Source organism: Helicoverpa zea, chromosome 6 (genome assembly GCF_022581195.2).
Source record: "Helicoverpa zea isolate HzStark_Cry1AcR chromosome 6, ilHelZeax1.1, whole genome shotgun sequence".
Lineage (NCBI taxonomy): Eukaryota > Metazoa > Arthropoda > Insecta > Lepidoptera > Noctuidae > Helicoverpa > Helicoverpa zea.
Genome location: NC_061457.1, coordinates 9,990,453 through 10,000,000, shown reverse-complemented (window position 1 = coordinate 10,000,000; position 9,548 = coordinate 9,990,453). Strand labels below are relative to the sequence as shown.

Here is a 9,548-nt window from a genome sequence, read left to right as displayed (position 1 = left end):
AAGCACTGCCGTACTATTGCTATTCCAATTTCGTATCTCGAAGCCTCCTTGAGCATGTATGCGTGTTACCTCTTTTACTAGTTCAATAGCTGTTTGGTCATCGGGCAAGCTATCGATGTAGTCATCCATATAGTGCTGCGTTAGTATAGCAGCTACGGCGGCAGGCAATGACGACTCGAAACGCCGAGCGTTTATGTTCTTAACGAATTGAGCGACGAACGGTGAACAATTGGCGCCAAATATTAGTGACGTCATGACGAATGTTTTAACAGGTTCGTTTAGCATGTTTGGGTCGAAATCTTCATTTGGGTTGCCCCGATAAATAAATCTAAATGCATCTTGGTCTTCAGGGCGAATCTTCACTCGTAAAAACATGTCTTTTATGTCTCCGGTTACGGCTATTCTATTCTCACGGAACCGTAACATAATTCCAAATAGTGACATAAGTAGGTCTGGTCCCTTTAGTAGATAGTCATTTAGAGAGATTCCTGATGTTTTAGCGGCAGCGTCGAAGACTAACCGCAGTTTCTTCTTATTAGGATTGTCAACGCCGAAGTGTGGTAAGTACCAAACTTTCTTTCGACACATATTTTTATCATCGGTTAATTGTTCAGCGTAATCATTTTGAATTAAATGCTGTATCCGTTCGTGATATCGCTGCGCGTAACCACTGTTCATTTTCAGTCGGCGTTCTACGCCTCTTAATCGTGACATAGCCATAGGTAACGAGTCGGGCAATGTACAGTCTTCGTCCTTCCATGGGAGGCCGACATACCACCTTCCGTCCAGCAGCGTGGAAGTCTGTTCGAGGCGCTTCCAGGCGCGCTCATCTTCTGCATTCTGTCGGGGTTTTGATGGTGAGGCACCCATTGACTCTAGCGCGAAGTAACGTCGCACCTCATCATGCAGCTCGTCGGTCGCGGAGACAACAACAGGCGCGACGTCCGACATACACAATGCGGCGTGCTGAGCTTGTGTATTCGGTACCCTGCCGTGCAGGCACCAACCCAATGGTGTGCGGGTGGCACACGGCTCGCCTGGCTTGCCTCCTAGTGTATCTAAAGGTAATAATAAATGGTAATTATCCTGCCCTATCAGTAACTCAGGTTTTAGTGACGTAAGACACAGATCGTCTTTAATATCGCGTAAGTGGTCATAGGTCTCGCACTTAAAGTTCAATGACCCTTGTTCTGGCAAGCTCAGTTCGTTGACACTACGCGCACTTATATTAAACTTTTCACCGAGTTTGTTAGAAACGATTAAGTCCACTAGTTCTGCCGCACACACTAGCTCGTTCTTGTCCCATGCGCCACGAACTCGCATGGTTTGTGTACGCCCGCGCAGACCGGCGCGCGCTGCCAACGACGCGCTAATCATTGAGACTGTGGAGCCGTCGTCCAGCAGTGCGCTTGCACGGAATTCACCATTAGGTCCGTGAATCATTACAGGAACCACCTTCAACCGCACTGACCATTCGTTGCCGTTCGTCTTAACGTGAGTTACCACTTCAATTGGTTCACTACCGGATTGTGTCGCCGTGCTTGGGGTGACGACCTCTTCGGCGGTAGCGGTCGGCACGTAGTGCAGCAGGCGATGATGCGGTTGTCCGCATGCAGTGACGTCACACACGGCGGCGGGACACGTACTCTGGCGGTGCCGTGCAGATAAACATCTGAAGCATACCCTGCTGCGTTTCACGTAGCTCCAGCGAACTTTGCGCAAAGCTTTCTTGAATTTGCTGCAGTCGGGTAACGCATGCTTAGAAAGTTTGCAGAATCCACACAAATCACTGTTAACGTCTTTGTTATCATCGTAATTAAATAACACAGTTTGCGACTTTGGTTTACTCATATGGTTAATATTGTTTTTAACTGTCCACGATTGAATGACATTCGGCAAATTTATATTACACTGTGTCACTTTTTGGGCTTCTAGGCTTAGGAATTCGGATAGTACTATAAACTTAGGTTTTGAATTTAATTTAATGAGCGGAAAACTATAATCGGTCCACTTAGATATTAGCACTGTTGGTAATTTTGATAACACTGACGACACGAGCGTCATACCGTTTAAATAGTCTTCACAGCCGATCGCAGAGACGGCTGCCACACAGTTTTGGATTTTGATTGCGAATGGTACAATATCCTTCTGGTAGTCGTGAGCTATGGGGCGCAGCTTGTTGATATCTTGTAATATTTTAGATATGATTACATCATTGTTTCCAAACTGTAGCTGCAGTGCAGACATCACGACATCAGGAGAGGTAGCGCCGATGAGTAGCGCTGTGACTGCTTCCTTAGCACGTCCGTTCAGACACTTCCTTAGTCGCCATAAGTTTTCTCGGTCGCTAAACTTGCAGACTTGAGAAGATTCTTCATACGCTTGCTTAAACTGTAGCCATTCAAGCGGGTCACCGTCAAACTTCGGTAAGTCTTTTGGCATAGACAGTCGGTTAAGCAGCTTAGTTTCTGCCTGGTTGGCGTTGGTGGTTGCGGTGGCGGCGGCGAGGTCCTTAAGCGCACATGCCAGCATGTGCATAGTGCCGTCGTCAGTACCGTTCTGGTTTGGTTGCACGTTCCCGAGCTGAGATGGGCCGGCGTTATCCAATTGCTGCAAGACAGCGTCTTGCCGTTGTGCCGGGCGCAGCGCATCGCCGTTACAGCTAGTGACGCGCTGTGTCTTCACCCACTCCTCAATCCGAGATGCATTTTCTTCTTCACCAGGCTCACCATCAGCTAGCGACTGCGAGCCGCAGCTGTCCAGCTCCGCCAGGTCGGCAGCCAGCTTCTTTTCAATGAGTTCCATTTTCAGAAGCGCCTTTTGTTCCGCCGCCTCGAGTATCAATTGTGCCCTCCTCGCCTTCACCGAGGACCTCGCAGAAGGAGATTTTACCGACGGTCTTCCGCTAGCCTCAGACTTCTTTACATTAGTAGGCGGAGGATTTTCAGCCTCTTGTTCTCGGCGCGCCGCGCTTCGCGTGTTCACCATTTTGTTTTTCTCAGTTGGCGGTGTACGAAACATCCGAGTTGCTGGAACGATCCGGGTCGAAGGACCAACGGATGTGCTCGGTGGGAGGTGGACTGTATCAATAGTTTGCGGTAAACACCGGGAAAGAGGGAAAACCCGGCCTTAAAATGAAAACAACTAGTTAAAGAAATCAAGAAAAACGAGAGGGCGGCTCGCTGCGAGACGGCGCGATGACAACTCAAAACAAAAACAAAAGACAAACTAAAAAGTAAACAGCTAGTTGCAGCCAGTACTGCAAGGAGTTCGGAATGCGTACGAACCTCGCCCTCGTTGGTCAATTTATTAGTTTAAAGGGTAAAAAATACAAAAGATAAAATAACAAAAACTAATTCCATCGTTAACAATGGTGTTACGTTAATTATGATAGCAACAAAAAATAATATGCTACATTTTTGATATTGTTCAAATTTTCGTGAACTTACAATTTTATCGTCAAGGTTTTGTTAGTTAAAGGTAATTCTATTGTGTTTTTTTGATTTAGTTCAAGAAAATCTCGTACTCAAGATTATGAAAATATTATGTGTGTTCTAAGGAATTCTTGAAGTAGTATGGCCTTACTACAAAAACTTTAACCACTGTTTTACACTTGTCTAAAAAAATGTGGCTCCAAAATGAACCATATGTCAACGTCATAATTTGATATTTTTTTAGACAAGTCTTAAACTGACGTTAAAAAGTTTTTGTGGTAAGACGGCTTGTATCTATTTACCCCTGAAAAGTTAATGTTAACCCAGATAAATAATGATTCTCACAATGATTAGAAAATTACCAGAATCTCAAGTCAAATAATATAATTTATATTTAAGCATAATAAGTGATTCTTTTTAATGAACATTGTAGATTGAGCTGAAAATTAGTACATTATTGGCAGGCATTCATAAAGTATATTTTGTAACTTTATTTAAAGTTTCGCAACTATCTTAACAATGCGAGCTCTTATTTTTAAAAACACTTTAACATAGCTGGCTAATAAGTATGAAATGAGATATTACGAAATTTTGTAATTAAGCATTAAAGTGCTTCTAATAATATATAATGAAATGTTATTAAGAGTTACAAGATTAAGCAAAATAGTGAAGCTCTTTTAGGTAGTTTTAAAAAGTTTTAAAATATGGAACACTGAATAATGTATATGATATATACCTGCCTATAAATGTATGCATTTTCTTATATAAAATTAGGAGCAATTCGTAGTCAAAATCATCTTCGAATAGTTAAGTTACCAAATATGGTAAATTTCCAAATGCATTATGCATTGGTACAGATAAATACAATTTGGTTATTAATAAGATTACCAAAGAATTTTGACACGGTTAATTGATTTTATAACTTCTGTCCAAAAATAAATATCTACCAATTTGATACAAATACCGAATTATTTTTTAACCAAAAGAATAATATTTAAATAAGGATGCTAAAAGAATATCACTTTCCAAATATCTAATACATTTACATATGGAACGCCGTTTTGTTTCCCACGGTACCCGAAGAATGCCGAAGCATGGCGGAACGCGTTCGGGCACGTGAACGCACGCGCAACAAATTGGCATGCCACGCGACACTCGACAGCTGATTTATGTACCACCATCGGGTTTCTGGGAAGTGTAGTGAGTGTACGCATATGTACGTACATAGGTACAAATGTACATACGTTTTTTCTGTATAATTACAGCATCGATAGCAATACTGGGTATCTATCTGACCAGAGCATTGATATTCGCGAAAGAAATATGAAAAATATAAAGTTGCAAAGAAGACACATTCAGTAATAACGTCTTCATAGATCCATACATTTGGGAGTGAGAATTAAAAAAAAGGCTTAAAAATACTTAGTAGATTTAAAATAAAAAGGAACTTTTGAATTGAAACAGTTAGCAAACAAACCATTATATTTAAACGACAATTTCAAATTATGAACACGTGGCCATTTAAATCGACTGTCAATTTATTGCTGTTAAATTATGGTGATCAAATCGTGAACAGTATGTTAAGCACTGTTCCATGATATTGGTATACTTTGTACCCACTGTCATTCTCATATAAAATAAATAAATAAATAGATACAATACCAACGGTTGTCTCATCATAATTGAAGAAAAAAAAATGTTGTATCTGAAATCGATATAACCCTGATAAAATAAAAACAGATTACTTTACTGAAAACTGTTAATTATATTATTAAACTTTTATCTCTTAATTGCATCGTTCATCTTATGTGATGAAACATAAGTTAATTAATTTAAAGTGAAGTAACAGCTAATCAAAACGTTACCACAGTTTTACTCCTCAACCAAAGATAATATCTAAAATCTTTAAATATACTGAAATCTTTCATAATTATTATATATCAATTTCCATAAAAATGATCAATTTTCTGGGGAGACCTCGCAGGGAAACATTGGTACTTTCGCATTCAAACAATTTTCATGAAGGCTTGAACATTAATACTGCTACTACCACATTTCATAGTGCATTTCATTCAAAACGCCATTACCAAGATTAGGTAAACGCCACCCAAAGCAACACCAAAGTGTCTGACCTACATGGGCTTTTAATTCGCAATTTTACGGCACAGATATCGAACCGTAGAACAAAAACTGTAAATTGTAATGGATTAGTTTATTTACATTTACTTACACAATTCATTTGTTCTTTGTTTCACAAGTTTGTCTGTCCCATTGTAGTATGATGGAATTGTAGTGCAATGCAAATGAAAGATAGGGCGCCCCGCGGTTTGTCATTGCGAGTTAGGCCAATGATGTTTATTTGTTTTTGTTTCCTTAGCAAACTTGTTGAAATCCTGCTCCATGTCAGTCAGTAAGAGTTTGACACTCCCTCACCGCTGCTAACCCACAGCGGGAGGGGTCATTTGATGATTTTTTTATTTATTTATTATTATTTATTATCCCTCAATACCTCAACGTGTATACCTCTACCTGAGTATATTTCCCAGGGAGCTTAACTGCTTGTATGCCGCTAATTATAAAACAATAGGTAATCAATTGTGTTTCGGGTATGATATACCTATCAGCGCTACTAAGGGTTAAAGGTCCGAGTATTTATAATGGAGTTAAATAAAACTAACTGATATCGTATTATGATGAAACCAGCCCTTAACAACAAATAAGTAGTGTCAAGTAACTGATAAACTAACTAATAATTAGCAAGAAACAAGTTATATCACTATGGAAGTACTTAACTTACTTATTTTACAAGAACGTTGTCATAAATTGTAGCTTATCGTAAATAATATCGGGTAAGTACTCGATAGTTGGTTGTTTTGTGTAAGTGTTCCGAATTAGGCAAAATAGATCGTTGTTCAAAACGGTGCCGATAACGTTTAATTATAGTTTTAAGTTAAACGCATGAGCTGCTGTTACTTAACTGGTATTTGATTAAGTTTTCTTGTACAAACTGCACAAAATTTTGAACAAACAATTATATTTAACCCATTACTACTATTTCTATTGTAAAATTAATTTCGGTTCGATAGCTTTCATAATTTTCAGTTTCAAGTTTTTACACTATGAATGTTTACAATTTTCAAGAGTTATCCCCGATTACTTTAAGTTTCCATCATCAGATCCTGGGTTTGATAACAATGAGACCATATTGGAAGCACACCCATTCAAACCATAAAATAAATTGTTCGTATTGGTTAGTAGATAGCTAGCACGGAGATATACGCGACCATACATCCAAAATAATACAAACATGCAAATTGAAAACCTCTTATTTTTTGGGAAGTGAGTTAAAAACTTCGATAAAGAAACAACTCACATACATACATGTTTACATATTTTAGTGCCTAAAACCGTGTTACAGCTAATTACACCATTAATTAAAATAAACTTACCTTATACATACATACTTAGATAACTAATAATTTCCCATTGACAATCGATTGCCTTCGCAGTGACAGTTTCCATGGCCTAACCGGAAACGGAAACCGTAATGCAAGCCTACTGACGTATTTTGTAACCATGGTAACCGGAGCAATGGTTGCTTAAAATGTAGGCCTTGTCAACCTATTTACGTAATGATTATGATATGATAACTGATAACACGCCCACGTTGAAGTGGCAAAAAGTCATCATCATCCTCCGAGCCTTTTCCCAATCATGTTGGGGTCGGCTTCCAGTCTAACCGGATTCAGCTGAGTACCAGTGCTTTACAAGAAGCGACTGCCTTATCTGACCTCCTCAACCCAGTATCCCGGGCAACCCGATACCCCTTGGTTAGACTGGTGTCAGACTTACTGGCTTCTGACTACCCGTAACGACTGCCAAGGATGTTCAATGAAAGCCGGGACCTACAGTTTAACGTGCCATCCGAAACACAGCCAATGGTGTCTAAGATATACTTAGAAAGTACATACAAACTTAGAAAAGTTGCATTGGCACTTGCCTGACCTGGGATCGAACCCGCGCCCTCGTACTTGAGGTTGGTCCTTTACCCACTAGGCCACCACGACTCTTGAAGTGGCAAAAAGTGTGTTCAAAAATAGTTTAAAATAAGAAATTAAGGACACGTTAATGTTATCAATGTCTTTTTTTGCGTATAAAAAAATATAAATAGATACTTACTTAATTAAATATCTGCAAGTCATGCTATGCCATCATATTTTGTAAAATATTCATCATTGATCATTCATGTAAATATAGGCTTAGTTTCAGATATAAAAATATCTTTATGCGTAATATGAATAAATATTCAGTCATTTTGAAGATTTATTAGATCTAAATTTATTTCGTCATTAAAATGGATATTATTAAAAAAATACTTCCAAAAAATGAAATAAAATAGTTTTAATAGAAAATTAAATACTTGATTCATTGCGTTTAGTAGGTTTATAAGAAGGTGTGTGAAAACTTGCCAAGTAACATCATTAAAAAGTAACTATTTTTAACTGAGGTATGTGTATGGAACTTGGTACTTATTCAGATCTCACTTCTTTTATAGGCGAAGGATTTCCATATTATCGAACTTGGCAGCCTTTCACATTTTTGTTTTGGGTGGGATATTGCCTTACACAGCATAACAACAATAACGAAAGCTACGGTGAATGACAAAACGTCCAACAATTTCCAGTAAAAGCAACACTGTATGATTGTCAGTCACTATTACCACAAAAGATCTCGGAATGCGTGACACAATTAAGCCTGCCCAAGATCTTATCACTCATTAAAATTACCTACTACGTGGTGAGAATTTCTTAACCTTCTCACTAGGTCAACGTTACTTATAAAGGAAACTAAAGACATTTAATATCTGCGTCAATGTACAACATTGAAGGGTTAATAAACTTCTATTAAGAGTAGATGGGATAAAGAAATAAATGAAATAGCAGGAAATGATTGGTTAAAGTAAGCGACGGATAGAGACAATTGGAAAGCCATGGAGGAGGCCTTTACTCAAAAAGAGGTCCTTAATGGATCACATATATAATATTGAACTCATTAAGGTTACACAGTAGATAAATAGTTGTGTGATACGTAAATGTTATCTATAATATTTCATATTTATAGCTATTGTAACTTACATAAGGGATAAATAAAGACTAAATAGTCGGCCAACAGTTGGCCCAACAGTGTGTTTAAAAAAAACAAAATCGTGAATTCAGTCAAAGTTTTCAGTCCGTCTGCTGCCAGCTAAGTACCTGGTCTTTGTAATGTGCGAACCATTCATCTTCATACTGATTTATGAGCCCAATCAAACTATCGACCGACTAAAAGTTTGCAGTGTGCGCTAAGACATCTCGTTAGAGTCCTCTAAGGCTATCTAAAAGAAATTGTGCAAACATTATACCTAGTGAATTTAAAAGTTGTTCTTAACGGGATTAGAGAGTGAACTCATTTATTTACATAGTAGGTACAAACCATTAAGCAAATACATATTTATTTATTATTTATTTATTTATTTAATACATATAAATTTTGCTTTCAACAAGTTTTAATGCTCGTTTGGTATGCTAATTGTCAATTGAAATAACATAAATAATAATTGTTGTTCTTTTTTTGGACCTATAAATTGTGAAAGTTGCTTTATTTTAAAGACATTTATTGTCCCTCAATTTATGAACTGACTAGTTTCCGCCCGCGGCTTCGCCCGTGTCGAGTTCGATTATATCGCATTTTCAAGAGAACTCTTCGAAAGTCCGGGATAAAAACTATCCTATACTCTTTCTCAAGGTAAACTCTATCTCTGTACCAAATTTTATAAAAATCAGTTCAGTGGGTTAGACGTGAAAGCGGGACAGACAGACAGACAGAGTTACTTTCGCTTTTATAGTATTAGTAGGGATAGTAGCCCTAAACATGGCGGTTAAGGCGGTTAAGTGTCTTAATACTTACACACAAAGTAAACAAATATTGAAACTAACTTGTCTAGTAACAAAACGTTAACCAGATTCCCTAAGCTTGTAATCTTGACTTTGAAATCTTTAGACTTAAAACTGCTAATTGGTTGTGTTTGAGCGCCAAGCTCCGTCCATTTGCAAACAGGTTTTACGATGTTATCGC

General features: G+C 38.2%; 1 protein-coding gene across 1 annotated transcript in view; it reads right to left on the bottom strand.

The window, feature by feature from the left end:
• Positions 1-2,988, bottom strand: part of LOC124630919 — a 5,607-nt gene extending 2,619 nt beyond the window's left edge. Inside the window, exon 1 of the mRNA XM_047164963.1 lies at positions 1-2,988. This exon is cut by the window's left edge and continues 2,619 nt beyond it. Coding sequence (XP_047020919.1) covers positions 1-2,988 — 2,988 coding nt within the window.
• Between the last annotated feature and the right edge of the window lie 6,560 nt (positions 2,989-9,548).